We start from the raw sequence: 21,497 nt of genomic DNA, 5'->3' as shown, positions 1-21,497 counted from the left end.
GAGGGGCTCCATGCCTGCAGACGCTCCAGGTAAAGAAAACATCCCAACCTGCCAGCGGCTTACCCTGACGGCCAGGAGCCAAGGTTCGCCAACTCCTGAAATATAGGGTCAGCTTATGAAAGGGTCATACAGTTTTTGCTATTTTTACCTAACCATCTTGGGGGGTCAGCTTATAAACGAACGGGCTAATGAACAAGTATATATGGTATTAACTACATTAGGTCTATCACCAATTACTGCAGCAATCCATTGACTACCTTCCGGAACCTAAACTCAATACATGATTGTTTTATCATTACCTCTTCATTTATTATTTTCCTGGTTTAAGATCTATGTAGTGGTGTTCATATCTAAAACAAGATAAAATTTTAGAAGGTATTTTATATACACCAAATGCTTTACTAAATTCAACCGACATCTGTCTTTTGTTCAACTACTAGTTTTGTAATTTGATAAAAAAGCTTGTCTGCAATAATATTTATTCTTGACTATTTCTTTTCAGTCACTGATCAAACATTCAAGGGCAGAAAATGAAAACTTCTGTATGGTACAATATATAATAATTTTATAGCATGCAATGTTATTTAGCTTAGTAAATTTTAATTTGTGTTATGTACACATTGGCCTGCATTACTGCCGAGGTACCTGAATTCACTTCTTGTTCTTTGCTTTCATTGGTCAGAGGATTATCATGTAGTTTCAAGTAGATTTCAATTGCTGATCGAGCAGCCTTGAAATAGAAGGCATGTTTCCTGAGAACATCTTCCAATCTCAGAAGGTCTACATAGGCCCGAAGAGTCATCTTTCTCATGCAGTATGTGTGGAAGTCAAACTGATCATCTGTTATCTCAAAAAAATGCTTTAAAAAAAAACAAAAAAAACCCCCACAAGATCATACTTAAATCCTTTCACTGATTTTCTGTTCATTACCATCTAGATACAAAGTGGAGTAACAATTAGCATTATTTGCAGCCCCGACATATCTACCATGGAAAATGAGAGAACCATTTACTGTAGAAATGTAGTTAAGAGAAATCTCCCCTCCATCTCTTTAAAAAAGCTAATTTAATTTACCCAAAAAACAAACCCCCCTCCCGTTGATGCGAACAACAATTTTTATTGTTCTGATTCCATCAGAAAATACTACCCCATTTTATTTTGTTTTTAAACAGTGTCTAAATTTTTGAACAGATAGAAGAGAGATGGCACAAAGCAATGTAAGAATAGTTTTAGATAATAGCATGTCAAAAAGATTTATGGTGATTGGATTTTTCGTTTAACAAAAAAAAGATCGGTTATCCATTAAGTTAACCCGCTGATTGTATAGCATTTTTAAAAACTGCAGTATCAAGATTTTTAAATGTGACGAATGGCATGCTGAACTGATTGATGCAACCAATATTTACACTGCATTATGAAAAAATGTATATAGGAAACAGACCAATCTTTTTACCTACTTACCCTTTCCACTTCATGACATTTTTTCAAGGCATCACCATACTTCGCTAGTCTCTGATAAGCTGAAGCGCATTCAGTCTGGAACCACATACACTGCATCTCATTTAGATTTTCCATAGCAGATGTCCCTTCCTAAAATGAAGATATTCATAACTGGTTAAACCAATAATTTATCAACTGCTGTTTTTTTTCCCCCTCACACGTGACTTTTGTTACTAAACAACCATTCATTCATCTATAAACACATTTGCAGTACAATAAAAAATGGCTATAATTGCAAAACCTCCCTTATTAAATAATTATTGACATTCTGAAAAAGAAAAAAATAACTTCTGCTCCAGCTGATTCTTCTTCCAGCCTCCTTGTTTCTTTAAGTGGTACTTCTGCAAAACCACATGGGCACAGATTAATATGCTTGAAAAATAATTCATTTTGCAGGGTAATATCTCAATATATTTTCAAGATAAATTCAAACAAGAAAAGAGACTATTCCCTCTTCTAAGATTAAGAGGAAGTGAAATATCAGACTCATTTTTATGAGAATCCTTAAGTTTTTGAAGGAGTAGTTTATTCTTTTTTGCCTGAATCAGAGGAAGCACCTGCTAGTTTAAAACCAACAGGTATATTTATTGGTTTGTTGACAGTACCTCTACTGACTTCAAACACAATTTTTATACTCTGGATTTGGAATATTAAAAAAAAAAAATTAAGGAGGATTGTAGAATTTTTGTTTTATAAATTTCAAGATTTTAGATCAATAAAAACTATTGAAAAAATTGGAAGGCACGTTCTATAAACTATCAAAATAATGACATACAAGAAACCAAGTTTGCCACCAAATTCTCAAAACACTTAAGAGGAAAGGAAAACACTACTAAACAATCTAATTCTGACATACAAGTTATTTAACACAAATGTATCTTTGGCTTAATTCTGTATCATCAATTAAACTATAGATACAGTAGATGGCATTACTACATATGAAGAAAATACTACAATTTTGTTCCATTAATAGATGAAAATAAATATTTTTCAAGTCAGCTGATAAAAATATCAATAAACATCTAGCTCAAAACTTTCATAGTCAGATTATTCAACAGAAGAGCCAAAGACTTCCATTGATATTCTAAGAAAAAAAAGACATCTTGTTTTCCACAGTACAAAAAAAACTTTATACAGAAACTAAATAGCACACTAAATCAAATTAAATCAAACCAGATCCTCCCCCACTCTGTTTATGGGAACCATCAGACTACACTGTGGATTTCTACAGTTTCTGGAAACTGACAACCGGTGAGCACCTTAGGTAAGAGAATGGTATTTTTGAAGTGCTGCTTAAATTTCTGGATCTATGCAAACTGTTTTGCAGTGAGAACCTTAGTTTTTATACTCATGTGAATGCAGACATCGTGGATTTTATAAGCAGGGGGCTACAAGCTAAGTTTTCAGGAGTGCATAAAAGTGGCTTAGTAAGCTAAATCCCATTTTCAAGTTAAATCAATGGGAATTAGGCACTTACTATTTAGGTGCTTTTGAAAATCCTAATAGATGTATCTTTAGGTGCCAAAATAGCTTTGAAAATCTGGCCCTTAGAAGCCTAAGTCTTATTGAAATGACTTGGATCCAACATGAACAATTTGAAATGCAGCAGATTTGTTCTTAAACAATTAGTCCAAGTTACATAGCTTGACAATGACAATTTTTCAAGACAAGACAGCTATCAAGTGTGTTCCACAAAGTGATTTACTCCTGTACGTGTGGCAATGAATAAACATTTCTGGCGTAACATCTGTGCTATATCATAGTCTGCTAGAAAATTATTTATTACTAATATTAAGTTATAATTACACAGGCAAGCATACCTTAACAATGAACAAATATCTCTAAATGGATAGATTTCTGTTGTCACTCAAATCAGTTACTCTGGCAAAGATGTGGTATCAGATACTTACATTGATATATGTGATTTTCCAAATGAAAATACTACAAACCCCCTCTTTAAAACAATATTTCCTACCCTTGTAAACTTGGAACACATCTCCTCTGCATCTTTCACCATATTTGCTCGGAGCATATATTTTGCACATTTGGAGTTGATGAATCTATCTGCTGTATCCAAAGACTGTGCTTCATCCATCCATTTGGCAGCTTCCTTGAGATTACCTACATGCTGTTATGGGGGAAAAAGTCAGTTATATTTCATTATTAAATACATTTTTGACTAAATATAGACATTTATAGCTATTAGTACTTTGGCACCAGGATTTATAAGCACCTTAGAAATATTAAGGATAGATTTTAGTCTTTTTTTCCTGTGGATTTTCCAAAATGACCACCCATCGTAAGTTATGATGCTTTACTCCATATTATAAACAAACTGGAAAGTGTGTTTACATTTTCTGATTGACAGAAGAGTGTCAAATAAAAAACAGAACAAATGATCATGCCCCAAACCAGAAAATCACACTTATGAAAATTTCAACTGAGTAAGGGACCTCTCATAGCCTAAAATTAGACACATTTAATTCAACTTTTTTACCTTGTAAATTTTTGCTTTTAAATAGAACAGTTCTATTAATGTTGGAGTGCTTGCAATTGCAGCATTAATGTATTCCAAGGCCAATGAACACTGGCCAAGTTTGTCAAAGTGCTGTGCCAGGAAATAACGAACCCAAAGTAGTGTCGTTGGAGGCTCCTTCTCTCCATTTTCTGTAACAAAACAGATATAAAATTACAGTGGCCAATAAGGCTGAAGACTTCATTTGGGGAAAAAACACAAAAAAACTTGACAAATTCAGCAAATATTTGCTAAATTGTTTTTATTTGCAAAAAGGTAGAGATATAACTATTCTCTGGCAAAAGGCAGCAGCACTCCAACAATTATTGATAACTGTTAATACAGGGATTAGTAACTGAAATGTAATTTTAATACCTGTCTATTGAAACTTACCATATGGACTAAAAAAGTCACAGGTTTTCAGAGAGGCTTCGTAACCAGTAACAAGTTCTTGAATTATTTCTACCTATATATGAAAAATATAAATTTAAAGGTTTGCCTTAAAATACTATAAATGTTGGAAATAGGATCATGTTCACATTTTTACAGTTATAGCAAATCACCTAAAAATACACTGAAGCAGTGTTTATGGAACTACACTAAAATAAACAGACACTTAACTGGGAAAAATATTGGATGGATCACGTGTGTATTCTAGAAACAGCAATGAGGCGCGAGGCCAGGCTGCAGAGCCAGCGGAGCGCCTGAGGGTAGCGGTGTGCATGTGGCAGAAACAGCAATTGCTGTTCCTCATCACTTTCACAATATACCTTTTGTTCATCCATGGTAGCTGTTCTACATTTCCCCCCCACTACATATTCTTGAAAATGAACTATCAAAACTCAGTTAAATGTATTTGATTAGTCACCCCCTCCCAAGGGCTGCTTAGGAAATTTTAGGTACTTCAATTTTTGAATGCCCAACTTGAGACAACTTGAAGAGGGTTTGTTTCTGAAGAGGGCTGCAAATATGCTTCTCGTAAGGATGAAGGGTGGAAAGGGGTCTCTGGCTGAGTCCCTGTGAAATGACTACATGAACGCTGCTGGGATTTTATTGAGTTATTAATGATGAGGGCAGTTAGAACCTTGGTTATGATATAAAATTATTCTACTTAACTGCCAGGGGGCAAATTTGTCACCTACACATGGAAGATATATAGCACAGCTATGCATAGTCCTAACTCAGGAAGTTCCTTTGAGAGGAAATATAACCAAACTCCAAACCTGGAGACAATGGGACTTTCTGTGCCTGCGTCCTGTAGATAATTAACTGATTGGTTTGCAAAATAACGCAAGGGGGGAGCAAGTAGATGAACAATAAGGGGGTCATAAGAGGGACAAATACATGTAGCTTGCTAATTACGTATGGTAATGATAGCAAATTTTGGCCAATCATAGAGCGATAGATTATCATAAGCAACTGCATAGGTGTAAGTGTTTTCTTTGTTCTTGCTGACTTATGAGCTCGAACCCAACTGCAATTGAAATAAACAGATTGCCCCTCCCGGGGCTCCTTGCTTGATTAGCTGTGTCCGCCTCTCCTTATTCCTCAGCTGGAACGGACAGGAATTTCTGTCTAAGCTATACGATTTAGATTTTTAAATCTAAACAAAGAGGCCTGATTTTAAGAAGGTTGATGCTCAACACTTTTTGAAAATCAGGCCCCTTCAATGTCTGAAGTTGGTCACCCAAAAATTGAGGCACCTTAAATCAATAGTCTCTTGAAAATTTAGCCTACAACCTGAAATTTGTATTGTACAATCTTGACACAAATGTGCTCTCTGTGAGTAGTTGCGTAATATCATAAGAACCAATTCATTCTATTCTAGAGCAGACGACTTGGTAGTGCAATGCATCTACTCCTGAAAGCTTTAGAATTCTTTAGCACAATTCATTGTTTTGTAGCTAGGCTAATTGAGATTAAAAGTTGCCTTTCAAGTCTAGCAAGTATCCAACTTCTCAAGGGAACAAGAATAGAAATTAAGAGGAACAGAAAATTGTAATATGCATACAAAATACATTACATGCTGAAAAGCATTTATATTTTGGGCCGCGCATGGTGCATACAGGAGGGGACAACTCTATGGACCAGTTACATAAATACATTAGCTTTTCACCACCTAAAGATGTAAGTTGAAATCTGGATTGCTACACATAAGATTGTTTTCACTGAACACCTTCTGTCTCTATATAAAACAAAATAATTACTAAGAAAAGAATAAATGATGGAAAACCCAGCAAAATTAGCGAGATTTAAATCTGATGAAATGTACAACATTTTGAAGACATACTTTTAAAAGTATGAGAATTAAAACACAAAAACTAACTGTCACTCTAGACCACCAAGTGAAGTGGTCAGAAGGGCTTATTTTAGGTAAACACATACCTACCTTAATGTGCCAGGAAATACCAAGTCTCATTTTTCAAAGTAAATTATTTCACATTGGATCTGCTAAGTCCCATGAAGCCATTGTGAACTCTTCAAAAGGGGTTATATTTATGAATGGTCATAAAAAGAGAGTTTTGGAAAAATCTCAACAGAAGTCATGTTTTTGGTAAAAAAATAAAATAAAAATCTTAGGACTTACATACTAGCCCCTCCCCCCCCCCCCCCCCCATAGACCTAACTTTTAACAAAGGAGAAAAAGTGCTGAAGAGCCACATTGTCTACTTGCCTAAGGAGAGAAAACATATTTAGTATTGCTCTCAGACCTGCCCGCTTCCATTTGTTGAAAGGACCTTTAAAGGACCAGCAGAAAACCTCTTATGCAACCCCTTTCTTTTTTTAAGAGAATATTAAAATACTGAAAATATCAGTTTCCCCTTAAGCAGCAAGCTTGAGGTATATAGCTACACTACACAAACAGAACAAGCCACCTTTCCTTAGTGCTTTTCATTACTAATCTGAAGTGCTCCCAGACTTTAAATTCTTCTCATTTAACTACTGAAAAACTCAGATAATTTTTGATGTGGTCAAGAAGCTTTACTAGCTTGAGAGTTATTTATGTCAAGAAGAATTAAATCTTCATACTGACTTCAGGAATATGGTTCATGAAGCATATTTAAATGTGAGCATTGTCTGGTTCCTAAAGTGACACAGATTCTACTAAATTGCACTCGCTCTTTAACAAGATGCTAAGTTCTTCCCCTGGCAGCCTCAGCTCGCCGTGGCGCCAGCGCCCTGGGCGGCAGGGCTGCGAGCTCCTGCCAGGCAACACAGCTGCAAGAGCCACCGGCCTGCCCCAGTGCTCTAGACTGCGCGGTGGCGTGGCTGGCTCCAGCCGGGCGGCGCGGCTGCCAGTCCTGATGCTCTGAGTGGCATGGTAAGGGCCAGGGGAGCAGGGGGTGCCGGGGGGCAGTCAGGGGATAGGGAGCAGGGGGTTGTTGGATAGGCATGGGAGTCCCGGGGGCCCTGTCAGGAGACGGGGGTGTGGATAGGGGTTGGGGCAGTCAGGGGACAGGGAGTAGGGTGGGTTGGATAGGGAGGGTCCCAGGGGGGCAGTTAGGGGCGGGGGGTCCCAGGAGGGGGCAGTCAGGGGACAAGGAGTGGGGGGATTGGATGGGTCGGGGTTCTGAGGGTGGGGGGGGGGCAGTCAGGGGTGGGAAGTGGGAGGGGGTGCATAGGGGGCAGGGGCCAGGCTGTTTGGGGAGGCACAGCCTTCCCTACCCGGCACTCCATAGAGTTTTGGAACCCAGATGTGACCCTCAAGTCAAAAAGTTTGCCCACCCCTGCTCTAGGCAGAAGTACCCATTTCTCTCTTTACTGCAACAGGTAACCTTCAGTAATCAGGACTTAGACCACATAGAGCTACAGGTCAGCATTTGCACCCTGCATTACATCTGTAAGTATTATTAAGCCAATGCAGGCTTTTGACAGGTGTAACATGCTCTAAACAGCTGCCACAGTTAAGAAAGCAGATCGCCACATTCTGCACTAATTGTAGATTCCAAAAAAAAAAACTTGAGTGGATAACTACCTCCCTGGTCTCCAAAGCACCTGCTCTTATGACCTGCTCTAAACTTGCTCTTATGACATTTATATAGCATGTTTTCACAGATACTACTCAGTCAAAATATGAGCTAGTTACATTTGAAAATGAAAGCATTGAATTATGAAGCTAAGCAAAGCCCAATTATATCCTAAGTAAACTCTTCATTGTTTGTGTTTCTCAAATATATATTTTTATTGTACAAACGTAAATGCAAATAATGTGTATGCATCTTAAAGTCATAAGTTATTTGTTATAAATGAATAGGTAATGGATTTCCAAAAATTCACACAAATGCATTTTCTTAATTATTTTATTCTTGTGCATAAATAGCTCTTCTTGAGTGGACTAGTACTGAAAAATAAAATGTTCTCTTAAGTAAGAGGTAGCATGGGGGAAATTAATATGCTTCTGTTAGTGTGATAACTAATCAATTTGACAGACAAGAATATTTTTAAATAAATCCTTTCAGAGACGAGCACAAAAACTATCCAATTCCATTTTTAGAGACTGCGATGTTAAAATATTGATAAACCTATCTGCTGAATACTGAGTTAATTACATCTTGTATTACAGCAGTTAGTCAAAATATGTTGCATCATGCTAAACCAGGGGTCGGCAACCTCTGGCACGCGGTTTGCCAGGCGTGGGCCGAGGAACGTGCTGGCTGTGGCTTCCCGCAGCCCCCATTGGCCTGGAGCTGCGAACCGCGGCCAGTGTCAGCTGGTGGTACCAAGCCGCGATGGGTACTGTGGGTCTCAGAATCGCTCAAAGACTTATTGGTCGGTACAGGTCACTGATATTGAAAGAACCTGGAGCCTCAGCTGTACTCTTTTTAGGACATGTGGTCTCTGAAATAGCAGGCCTCTGAGGTGACCTAGACCTCTTACTGCTGACTTTGTGAAGCGATCTAGAGCTTTTTTGGGGGGGGAAGTCTTGGGAGTCCCCGTCCCCCCCCACTTCCAATTATTTCCTCAGTAGGAGTAATAGGTAAGTGGGCTACAGTGGAGGTTGAAGGGGCACTTTTGTTACCAAAGATCCGTTTTACAGGGGTGGTATCTTGGCATGTGCCTGATCAAGGTTGCAGGGAGCACTATCATGAGAAATCTAAGCTTTATCTCCCTGTTCTTTCTAGATCTGCTCCAGAACCCAATACAAACTCGACACCTACAAGGGATATGGATGTCCCCCAGGCAGTGAAGACAGCTAAAGTGCCCATCACTAACATGGACAGACTCCAACAAGTTAGACACCATTTAACCCCAGGACAATTCGACATATTCCAGAATATGGAAAACGAACTTCAGAAAAGATGACAACAACCTCTCAGGGAGGGAGTGGGAGAGGGAGTGTGAGTGTAAACAAACTTGCAAAAGGTCCCCCAAACTACATATAGAACTAAATTAACTAGTAAACCAACAACAAAATTACCACCTATAATAACTTATACAGGTCAGCTAAGCTACTTTAAGAAATGGGGACCTCAAGTCTTGCTCGGTCTCAGGCCAACGCAGTTGAAGAGGACAAACCACCCTCAATTCCGCCACTGCCCTATGTACTGTTGGTAAGGGGTATAAGGATAACTAGGGTGCACATGTGGACCAAACAGGTAATGCTACCAAAAGTCTCTAACCAAAGGCACATGCACATCTGAAGTGGAGCATCCACAGGGACATTACTCAAAGAAGAACCTTGTTTTTATTTATTTAGGTATTCCATTATAAGAGTTTTCTGTCTCCTTTTGGAAGACTTTCCATAGTTTATGTCTTAAACACATGGCTGACATATCAGCTCACACAGGGCAAAAGAAATTTTACAACTTGTTGCTGTGCAAACAGAAATAAGGGAAAGTAGTTGGAATGGAATAGAAGGGCATGGATTTTTCCACACTTTTCCTTGCTGAAGTCTTTTCTAAACCTTCTTCTGAAAGAGCAGAGATTCCTAATTTGTCTCTATAGTAATCCTTCTTGGCTATTTTCCTTGCCAGGCCCAATGAGTGAATTTTCTCTGTCTAACAAGTCCTATCTATTTTGTCTGAGTTCCTACTTATTTGAGTTGATTTGTAAAACAATCATTTTGGCTCTAAATAGATATTTACTCACTGCTATCCTAAAAAGGAATACGTTTGAGCAGGAGGAATAAATAAATACCACCAGCACTGTCATAAACACTTAGTCAGCTTGTTAATTCTTATTAGTGATCCTAGCACAGCTTGTAGAAAAGAACTTTTACCATTTATTTTTAATTAAAGTTTGTCCTAAGTGTCAAAGCGAGCTATTAGCTCTACTTCAGCGTTTCTCAAACTGTGGTTGGTGACCACAGATATTTCACAAAATACTTGCTGGTAGTCTACAAAGCTGGTTGGTCATATGATGCTCACTCTCCTTGTTTCCAGCTACTAAGTCACATTAAAAGACCGCTGAAATTAAGGCCTGGTCTACACTACGAGTTTAGGTCGACTTTAGCAGCATTAAATCGAATTAAGCCTGGACACATTCACACAACGAAGCCCTTTCTTTCGACTTAAGAGGCCCTTTAAACCGGTTTCTTTACTCCACCTCTGACGAGGGGATTAGCGATAAAATCTGCCTTAGCGGGTCGGAATTGGGGTAGTGTGGACAGAATTCGACGTTATTGGCCTCCGGGAGCTATCTCACAGTGCTTCATTGTGACCGCTCTGGACAGCACTCTCAACTCAGATGCACTGGTCAGGTAAACAGGAAAAGCCCCGCGAACGTTTGAATTTCATTTCCTGTTTGCCCAGCGTGGAGAGCACAGGTGACCACGCAGAGCTCATCATCACAGGTAACCGTGATGGAGTCCCAGGATCGCAAAAGAGCTCCAGCATGGACCGAACGGGAGGTACCGGATCTGCTCGCCATATGGGGAAATGAATCAGTGCTAGCTGAACTCCGTAGCAGTAAACGAAATGGCAAAATATTGGAAAAGGTCTCAAAAGCCATGAAGGACAGAGGCCATAACAGGGACGCACAGCAGTGCCGCGTGAAAATTAAGGAGCTAAGGCAAGCCTACCACAAAGCCAGAGAGGCAAACGGAAGGTCCGGGGCAGAGCCGCAAACATGCCGCTTCTACGCGGAGCTGCATGCCATGCTAGGGGGTGCAGCCACCACTACCCCAACCGTGTGCTATGACTCCGTCACTGGAGAAACACACAGGGAAGAGGGTTCGGGGTACGAGGAAGAGGAGGATGAAGATAATGTAGATAGCTCACAGCAGCAAGGAAGCGGAGAAACCGGTTTCCCAACAGCCAGGATATGTTTATCACCCTGGACCTGGAGCCAGTAACCCCCGAACTCACCCAAGGTGTGCTCCCAGACCCTGAGGGCACACAAGGGACCTCTGGTGAGTGTACCTTTGTAAATATTACACATGGTTTAAAAGCAAGCGTGTTTAATGATTAATGATTAATTTGCCCTGGCAATCGCGGCCAGTACAGCTACTGGAAAAGTCTGTTAACGTGTATGGGGATGGAGGGGAAATCCTCCAGGGACATCTCCAGAAAGCTCTCCTTCATGTACTCCCAAAGCCTTTGCAAAAGGTTTCTGGGGAGGGCTGCCTTATCCCGTCGCCATGGTAGGACACTTTACCACGCCAGGCCAGTAGCACGTAGTCTGGAATCATTGCATAACAAAGCATGGCAGCGTATGGTCCCGGTGTTCGCTGGCATGCAGACAACATCCATTCCTTATCGCTCTTTGTTATCCTCAGGAGAGTGATATCATTCACGGTCACTTGGTTGAAATGGGGTGATTTTATTAAGGGGACATTCAGAGGTGCCCGTTCCTGCTCGGCTGAACAGAAATGTTCCCCGCTGTTAGCCACGCGGTGGGGGGGGGGGGGGGGGAGGGGTGAAGTGATCATCCCAGAGAATTGGGTGTGTGTGTGGGGGGTTAGTTGGGTTTGTGCTGCATGTTAACCCGGGAACCGCAGCCCCTCCTTTTACAATGCAAACCCATTTTAAATTGCCAACCCAACGGGTGCTTGGTATGGGAAATGAGGGCGCTACTGTTTGAAACCATTCCCACATGTTAAGAAGGTTAAAAAAGCCAAAAGACTGACTTACCATGGCTGCCTGCAAGCCGAAATCTGTTGCCTGGCACTGCGTGAGTGATCTCTCACACCAAACCGGCAGGCCCTCAATATAAGAGGAAAAATGCGACCTTGTAACGAAAGCACATGTGCTGTGTAATGTGAACAGCAAAATTTAACGTGAAAGAGTGTACCCATTGTTCTCTAAAAAGTGTCTTTTTTAACCACCTCTCCCTTCTCCTCCACCAGCTGCAAATGTTTCTCCTTTACAGAGGCTAGTGAAGATTAGAAGGAGAAAACGGCGGACTCGGGATGACATGTTTACGGAGCTCCAGATGTCCTCCCACGCTGAAAGAGCACAGCAGAATGTGTGGAGGCAGTCAATGTCAGACTACAGAAAAGCACAGTATGAACGAGAGGAGAGATGGCGGGCTGAATCCTGGGATGAACAGAGCAAGTGGCGGGCTGAAGATGATAGGTGGCGTCAGCTTGCAGACAGAAGGCAAGTGTCGATGCTCCGGCTGCTGGAGCATCAAACTGATATGCTCCAGCGTATGGCTGAGCTGCAGGAAAGGCAGCAGAAGCAGAGACCGCCGCTACAGCCCCTGTGTAACCAACAGCCCTCCTCCCCAAGTTCCATAGCCTCCTCACCCAGACACCCAAGAACACGGTGGGGGGGCCTCCGGCCACCCAGTCACTCCACCCCAGATGATTGCCCGAGCATCAGAAGGCTGGCCTTCAATAAGAGTTAAAGTTTTAAACTGCAGTGTGTCCTTTTCCTTCCCTCCTCCCCCACCCATCCCGGGCTACCTTGGCAATTATCCCCCTAGTTGTGTGATGAATTAATAAAGAATGCATGAATGTGAAGTAACAATGACTTTATTGCCTCTGCAAGCGGTGCTCGAAGGGGGAGGGGAGGGTGGGGTGGTTGGTTTACAGGGAAGTAGAGTGAACTGGGTGGGGGGGTGGGGCGGAGGGTTCATCAAGGAGAAACAAACAGAAGTTTCACACCGTAGCCTGGCCAGTCACAAAACTCGTTTTCAAAGCTTCTCTGATGCGCACCGTGCCCTGCTGTACATTTCTAACCGCTCTGGTGTCTGGCTGCGCGTAATCAGCGGCCAGGCGATGTGCCTCAATGTCCCACCCCGCCATAAATGTCTCCCCCTTACTCTCACAGATATTGTGGGGTGCACAGCAAGCAGCAATAACAATGGGGATATTCTTTTCGCTGAGGTCTGAGCGAGTCAGTAAGCTGCGCCAGCGCGCTTTTAAACGTCCAAATGCACATTCCACCACCATTCGGCACTTGCTCAGCCTGTAGTTGAACAGGTCCTGACTACTGTCCAGGCTGCCTGTGTACGGCCTCATGAGCCATGGCATTAAGGGGTAGGCTGGGTCCCCAAGGATAACTATAGGCATTTCAACATCCCCAATGGTTACTTTCTGGTCCGGGAAGAAAGTCCCTTCCTCCAGCTTTCGAAACAGACCAGAGTGCCTGAAGACGCGAGCATCATGTACCTTTCCCGGCCATCCCACGTTGATGTTGGTGAAACGTCCCTTGTGATCCACCAGGGCTGGCAGCAGCATTGAAAAGCACCCCTTGTGGTTTATATACTCGGTGGCTTGCTGCTCCGGTGCCAAGATAGGGATATGGGTTCCGTCTACGGCCCCACCACAGTTTGGGAATCCCATTGCAGCAAAGCCATCCACTATGGCCTGCACGTTTCCCAGAGTCACTACCCTTGATATTACCAGGTCTTTCATTGCCCTGGCAACTTGGATCACAGCAGCCCCCACAGTAGATTTGCTCACTCCAAATTGATTCCCGACTGACCAGTAGCTGTCTGGCGTTGCAAGCTTCCACAGGGCTATCACCACTCGCTTCTCAACTGTGCGGGCTGCTCTCATCCTGGTATTCTGGCACTTCAGGGCAAGGGAAAGCAAGTCACAAAGTTCCATGAAAGTGCCCTTACGCATGCGAAAGTTTCGCAGCCACTGGGAATCGTCCCACACCTGCAACACGATGCGGTCCCACTAGTCTGTGCTTGTTTCCCGGGCCCAGAATCGGCGTTCCACGGCATGAACCTCCCCAGTAACACCATGATTTGCACATTGCTGGGGCCTGTGCCTTGTGAGAGGTCTATGTCCATGTCAATTTCCTCATCAATCTCGTCGCCACACTGCAATCGCCTCCTCGGCTGGTCCTGGTTTTGCTTTGGCATGTCCTGGCTCTGCATATACTCCAGGACAATGCGCGTGGTGTTCATAGTGCTCATAATTGCCGCGGTGATCTGAGCGGGCTCCATGATCCCAGTGCTATGGCGTCTGGTCTGAAAAAAGGCGCGAAACTAGTATCTGACGGACGGAGGGAGGGGCGAGCGACGACATGGCGTACAGGTACACGGAATTAAAATCAACAAAGGTGGCTGTGCATCAGGGAGAAACACAAACAACTGTCACACAGAATGCCCCCCCACGCCAAAAGATTGAACTCAAAACCCTGGGTTTAGCAGGCCGTTGATTTCACGGAGGGAGGTGGAAGCAAATGAATACAGAACAAATCTGTTTTTTACATCTTAAGCTGGCAGATGACGGTGCAGCATGACTGATAGCCCTCGGCATCTTCTGGGTGCTTGGCAGAAAATACTGGGTGCTTGGCAGAAAATAGCATACTACGACTGATAGCCATCACCGTCAAGACAGTTCGATAGGACTGAGCATGTCTGCCCAGGTGCCCATGATTGACAGCCACTGCAGTACGATGACGACAGATACCAGTCGTAATATACCATCTTATACCAAAAGGCAAGGGGCTGCTGTTGTGTGCAATGCAGCCCCACGTCTGCCAGCACCCAGATCGCCAATGAAGGCTACCAGTCATACCGCACCATCTACTGCCAAAAGGCAATTAGCTGCTGCTGTGTAGCAATGCAGTCCCAAGTCTGCTGGCACCCAGAGGACATATGGTGACGGTGAGATGAGCTGAGTGGGCTCCATGCTTGGCATGGTATGTTGTCTGCACAGGTAACCCAGGTAAAAAGGCGCGAAGCGATTGTCTGCCGTTGCTCTGACGGAGAAGGTGCCTGACGACATGTACCCAGAACCCCCCGCGACACTGTTTTGCATCATTCAGGCATTGGGATCTCAACCCAGAATTCCAATGGGCGGCGGAGACTGCGGAAACTGTGGGATAGCTACCCACAGTGCAATGCTCCGGAAGTAGACGCTAGCCTCGGTACTGTGGACGCAGTCCGCCAACTTAATGCACTTAGAGCATTTTATGTGGGGACACACACAATCGGCTGTATACAACCGATTTCTATAAAACCGGCTTCTATAAATTCGACCTAATTTCGTAGTGTAGACATACTCTAATACTTGCTTAGTATTTCTTTCCAATGTAAAATATTGGGATGTGTGTCACAAATGGGAGGGAATGTAGTTTACAACAGTGGCTCTCAAACTTTTTTTTATTGGTGACCCCTTTCACATAGTAAGCCTCTGAGTGCAACCCCCCTTATACATTAAAAACACATTTTAGATATTTAACACCATTATAAATGCTGGAGGCAAAGTGGGGTTTGGAGTGGAGGTTGACAGCTCGCGACTCCCCACCTAATAACCTCATGACCCCCGGAGGGGTCCCAACCCCCCGTTTGAGAACCCCTGGTTTACAACAATCTCTGTATCAAGAGTTGGTCCACACTACATAAAGTTTGAGAACCCACGTGCTATTTAATTTGTTAATATTTCTATGCCTGGAAAACAACATGCAACTAAGCCAGCATTGTTAGTTCTTTAACTCCACGCCACTTACAACTCCCGTTTATGAACAAGTGACTGCCCTGTTCAGTAAGCCCGACTTCAAAGTCTTTCCAGCTACAGAATACATCCAGTGCAGTTCAAGACTTTGATTTTAATACTGTTAAAAACACTGAATTATCTAGGACATCCCCTTCAACATGAGGTAAGTCTTTCAGGTCTCCTATGATGTGTGTCAATACTAGGAAAATTCTCTATTAATTTTCTGGCAACATCACAAACTAATTCTGCTCTAAGCAAGTTTTCATGACAGTGCTAGAACACCTATGTCCTGCTTACTCTAACACATTGGGGATAGGACTGGTACAGGTATACCAGAAAAACAGGTACATTTTCTACTGTACACAAGATCACTGAATATGCAGTCAAACAATAAATCTAAGAGGTGTGAATTTCCCCCATTCATAAGCCAACATAAGACATTTCATTACTAGTGGCCTTAGCTGAAACATCCAGTTCATGTGCCTATCCAGTGTAATGAGCTTTTTATTCCTTTGATAGAAGATATAAAATTGCAAGCTTTAAGACCCCATCAACCCTACAATTTTTACAGTGCTTGTAATCAGTTTGTGACACTGTTGTCTCCGAACATGGTTTGTGCCAACATACAGTACAACAATTAAGACACCGTGCCTAACAAAGTTTGAATATTTCATACTGATTTTGCCAGCAGACAGGTCTCTAGCACTAGTGTTGTGCTGCAAATCAGTCCTAGCACACACATTTTGTGATGCAGACTGTACTACTAATTAGGTCTACATAAGTGGGTTAGCCATTCTGGCTCTCTCTCAGGTATCTGTGTGGGAAGACACGTCATAGGGGTTCACTCCTTGTGCCTGTCTTTCAGGCAATATCCCTTACACAAAGTCATTTCTACAAGACTTTACTGACTACATAACTCAGAAGCATTGAGAAGGTTTAAGTTTCTCAGCACTTCCTATTACTGGACACTACAAGTTTTCTTACCATCAGACACCACTCCACTGGTATTAGAACAGTTGGAAGTGATAGTGTGGACAGACAACAGTAATAAAAACACTCGTGCCTTGTTTACATCAGCAATTCCAAGAGTGATACTGTTATAATACTGTCCAGCAGAAGACCCAGCAGACTGAGAAATGCAGGGCTCATTCAGATTCTGAACAGCATTTCTAGTGTCTTAAATTTCGTAAGACTGGACTTCCTCCTAGGTAGTGTCAATAAAATGGTAGTTCCTGTGAAGAGTCTGCAGCATCATTCAGTTATGAAAATACTGAAAAATGTGACGGGGGTTTCTAAATAGTTTTGAAAAATCATTTAAACACACATTTAGTGTACATTACATTTAGAGTATTATAACTAAGCACTGGTACTTATGCTCAGGCCTGGTCTACACTTCAAATTTAGATTGACCTAGCTACATTGCTCAAGAGTGAGACAAAAATTCGCATCCCTGAGAGCTGTAGTTAAGCTAAACACCCAGCATAGATTAAGGCCTTGGCTACACTCGAGAATTCACAGTGCTGCCGCTGTGTAGTCGAGAGAGCTCTCGCAGCGCTGCAACTACTCCACCTCTCCGAGGGGAATAGCTTGCAGCGCTGCGAGCGAGCGTGCAGCACTGCAGGCGCTGATTACACTGGCGCTTTACAGCGCTGCACTCGGGGGGTGGGGGGGTGTTTTCACACCCCTGAGCGCAGCAAGTTGCAGCTCTGTACAGCGCCAGTGTAGCCAAGGCCATAGTTAGATAGAAAGAAGAATTCTTCTGTCAAAATAGCTACATCCGCTTGGGGAGATTGATTACATACATCACTAGAAATATCCCTCCCATCAGTGTAGGAATCATCTACACTATAGCTCTACAGTGACACCTGTAGTGTAGACAGACTCTCACATAGTTACAGAGGCTAACTACAGTAACTCCTCACTTAAAGTCATCCTGCTTAACGTTGTTTCGTTATGATGTTGCTGATCAATTAGGGAACATATTCATTTAAAGTTGTGCAATGTTCCACTCTTACATTGTTTGGCTGCCTGCTTTCTCCACAGCTGGCAGCCTCCTTACGCCCCCCCCTCCCTCCCAGCACCTCCCGCCCACCTCCTGCCCAGCAGACCCCGCGGATTAGCATCTTCCCCCTCCTCCCCCCACCTCCTGCCCGGCAATGAGCTGGCTTGTGGCATTTTGGAGGCAGAAGGGAGGAGAGAGGAGCGAGGACTCGGTGCACAGGCTCCCCATCCCTCCTGCCTGCGGCAATCAGCTGGCTTGCAGCGTTTGAGAGGCAGGGGAGGCACGCCGAGTCCTCGCTCCTCCCACCTCCCTCCTGCCCAGGGCAATCAGCTGGCTTACCGCGTTCAGGAGGCAGGGGGAGCCTGTGCGCCAAGTCCACACTCCTTCCCCCTCCCTCCAAAACACCGCAAGCCAGCTGATTGCCCTGGGCAGGAGAGAGGCGGGAGGAGCGAGGACTCGGCGCACGTCCCCCCTCCCTCCCCTGCCTCCTGCCCAGGGCAATCAGCTGGCTTGCGGCGTTTTGGAGGCGGGGGGGGGGGGGGGGAGGAGGGAGAGCAAGGACTCAACATGCAGGCTCCCCCTCCCTCTCCTGCCTCCCGAACGTGGCAAGCCAGCTGATTGCCCCGGGCAGGAGGGAGGGGGGGAGGAGCGAGGACTCGGTGCATCTCCCCCCTCCCTCCCCTACGCAATAATCAGCTGGTTTGCGGCGTTTAGAAGAGAGGGGAGGAAGGAAGGGGGGAGGAGCCAGGACACAGCGAGCAAAGTAAAGGGGGAGGAGGTGGGGGGGAGAAGAGGCGGGTCAAGGGTGGGGGCTTGGGGGAAGGAGTGGAGTGGGCGGGCTGAAGGTTGAACCCCCGTCTCTGGTGCTTGTAGAATAGGGGAAGCTGCCCTGGAATCTAACCCCACCCATTTACATTAATTCTTATGGGGAAATTGGATTCGCTTAACATCGTTTCACTTAAAGTTGCATTTTTCAGGAACATAACTAAAATGTTAAGTAAGGAGTTATTGTATTACTGATGCATCACATGTGAAGCCAAAACCTATTCTAAGGCTGCCTAACAATTCCCATTATAAAAAAACGGGTTCAAATGTTTAAAATTTTAGCAAACTTCAACTAATTAGGTTGGGATTTTCCATGACTGGAGCTTGGGGTTCAATTTATTTTTTGGAAATTCAACCACACACAACGTAGACATTTCCAAGAATATTAGTGAAAAGTTTTGCATCGTTTAAAAATAAAATAATAATAATAAAAAAAATATTCAGACTTAATTACCATCTCTTTCTTGTGCCATCATGCAGTAACTTTAAATTTTGCAGAGAGTAGTCCGGGGGTCAGACTGGTGCTTTTTACTGTATTACTGTCCCCATGAAAACCCTTCCAGATTTGGTCAAATTATAAACTGCGGTGGGGAGGGGGAATCTCATTTACAGAGAAGCTATAGAACTTGTCAGAGGCTTTCTCCTTAAATTTCTCAACGTTCCAACTACAGTATGCATGCTCCTAGATGCCACTGAAATGCCACTGATTTTTTTCTCCATCGTTCTAAAACAACCACACAGAACTGGATGGAGACAGACAAGATCCTCCTCCTGCTCTTCCTTTCCCTTCTAAACACCCTTCTGGCCTAGGTGAAGTGGCATTGCACTGGGAACCAGTAGACTAAGTTCAAATATTACCTCACCTATTGACTGGGGTTAATAATTCTATGTACTTTTGTCATAACTATAAAGGGAAGGGTAACAGCCCTCCTGTGTACAATACTACTTGCTAATTATATCCGGTCTTGTGAGGTGTGCCAACGAGTGGGAAAGCCCCAAGACCAGGTCAAAGCCCCTCTCCAGCCACTACCCATAATTGAGGTCCCATTTCAGCAAGTAGCTGTGGATATTCTGGGTCCTTTCCCAAAGAAGACACCCAGAGGAAAGCAGTACATACTGACTTTCATGGATTTTGCTACCCGATGGCCAGAAGCAGTACCCTTAAGCAACACCAGGGCTAAAAGTGTGTGCCGGGCATTAGCAGACAGTTTTGCCAGGGTAGGTTGGCCCGCCGACATCCTTACAGATTCAGGAACTAATTTCCTGGCAGGGACCATGAAAACCTGTGGGAAGCTCATGGGGTGAATCACTTGCTTGCCACCCCTTACCACCATCAAACCAATGGCCTGGTGGAGAGGTTTAATGGAACTTTGGGGGCCATGATACGTAAATTCGTAAATGAACACTCCAATGATTGGGACCTAGTGTTGCAGAAGCTGCTTTTTGCCTATAGGGCTGTATCACATCCCAGTTTAGGGTTTTCACCATTTGAACTTGTGTATGGCCGCGAGGTTAAGGGGCCATTACAGTTGGTGAAGCAGCAATGGGAGGGGTTTACGCCTTCTCCAGGAACTAACATTCTAGACTTTGTAAGCAACCTACAAAGCACCCTCCGACACTCTTTAGCCCTTGCTAAAGAAAACCTAAAGGATGCTCAGGAAAAGCAAAAGGCCTGGTATGATAAACATTCCAGAGAACGGTCCTTCAAAGTAGGAGACCAAGTCATGGTCTTAAAGGCGCTCCAGGCCCATAAAATGGAAGCGTCATGGGAAGGACCATTCACGGTCCAGGAGCACCTAGGAGCTGTTAACTATCTCATAGCATCCCCCACCTCCAACATAAAGCCTAAGGTATACCATGTTAATTCTCTTAAGCCCTTTTATTCCAGAGAATTAAAGGTTTTCCAGTTTACAGCCCAGGAAACAGATGACACGGAGCGGCCTGAAGGTATCTACTATGAAGGGATACATACAGGAGGGATAGCTCAGTGGTTTGAGCATTGGCCTGCTAAACCCAGGGTTATCTGTTCAATCCTTGAGGGGGCCACTTAGGGATCTGGGGCAAAATCAAAAATTGGTCCTGCTAGTGAAGGCAGGGGGCTGGACTCGATGACCTTTCAAGGTCCTTTCCAGTTCTAGGAGATGGGATATCTCCATTAATTTATTATACCTAGACTTTAGTAAGGCATTTGATATGGTCTCGCATGATATTCTTATCGATAAACTAGGCAAATACAATTTAGATGGGGCTACTATAAGGTGGGTGCATAACTGGCTGGATAACGGTACTCAGAGAGTTCTTATTAATGGTTCCCAATCCTGCTGGAAAGGCATAACGAGTGGGGTTCCGCAGGGGTCTGTTTTGGGACCGGCTCTGTTCAATATCTTCATCAACGACTTAGATACTGGCATAGAAAGTACGCTTATTAAGTTTGCAGATGATACCAAACTGGGAGGGATTGCAACTGCTTTGGAGGACAGGGTCATAATTCAAAATGATCTGGACAAATTGGAGAAATGGTCTGAATTAAACAGGATGAAGTTTAACAAAGACAAATGCAAAGTGCTCCACTTAGGAATAAAAAATCAGTTTCACACATACAGAATGTAATCCATCTCCCCAAGCGGATGTAGCTAGGTTGACAGAAGAATTCTTCTTTCTATCTAACTATAGCCTTGGCTAAATATGAGTCAACAGTGTGATGCTGTTGCAAAAAAAGCAAACATGATTCTGGGATGTATTAACAGGTGTGTTGTGAGCAAGACACGAGAAGTCATTCTTCCGCTCTACTCTGCTCTGGTTAGGCCTCAGCT

The 21,497-nt window shown here is 43.5% G+C and overlaps 1 protein-coding gene across 6 annotated transcripts in view; it reads right to left on the bottom strand.

The window, feature by feature from the left end:
* The window catches only part of NAA16 (N-alpha-acetyltransferase 16, NatA auxiliary subunit), a 101,195-nt gene that overhangs the window by 7,241 nt on the left and 72,457 nt on the right, over positions 1-21,497 (bottom strand). For 3 of the 6 annotated variants that reach the window (XR_010597776.1, XM_005301479.5, XM_065581162.1), the window contains 5 exons: positions 4,409-4,481; positions 3,998-4,167; positions 3,476-3,628; positions 1,462-1,590; positions 646-859 (listed from right to left, as the gene is read on the bottom strand). Coding sequence is in view for 2 of the 6 variants with exons in the window: in XM_005301479.5 (XP_005301536.1) it covers positions 646-859; positions 1,462-1,590; positions 3,476-3,628; positions 3,998-4,167; positions 4,409-4,481 (739 nt within the window). In the remaining 4 variants the exon portion in view is untranslated. Of the gene's footprint in view, positions 1-645; positions 860-1,453; positions 1,591-3,475; positions 3,629-3,997; positions 4,168-4,408; positions 4,482-21,497 lie in introns of those variants that run through there. The other 3 variants (XR_010597774.1, XR_010597775.1, XR_010597777.1) reach the window with 3 other exon arrangements.

Source organism: Chrysemys picta, chromosome 1 (genome assembly GCF_011386835.1).
Source record: "Chrysemys picta bellii isolate R12L10 chromosome 1, ASM1138683v2, whole genome shotgun sequence".
NCBI lineage: Eukaryota > Metazoa > Chordata > Testudines > Emydidae > Chrysemys > Chrysemys picta.
Note: the sequence above shows the minus strand (reverse complement) of the source record. Positions and strands in the feature narration are given on the sequence as shown.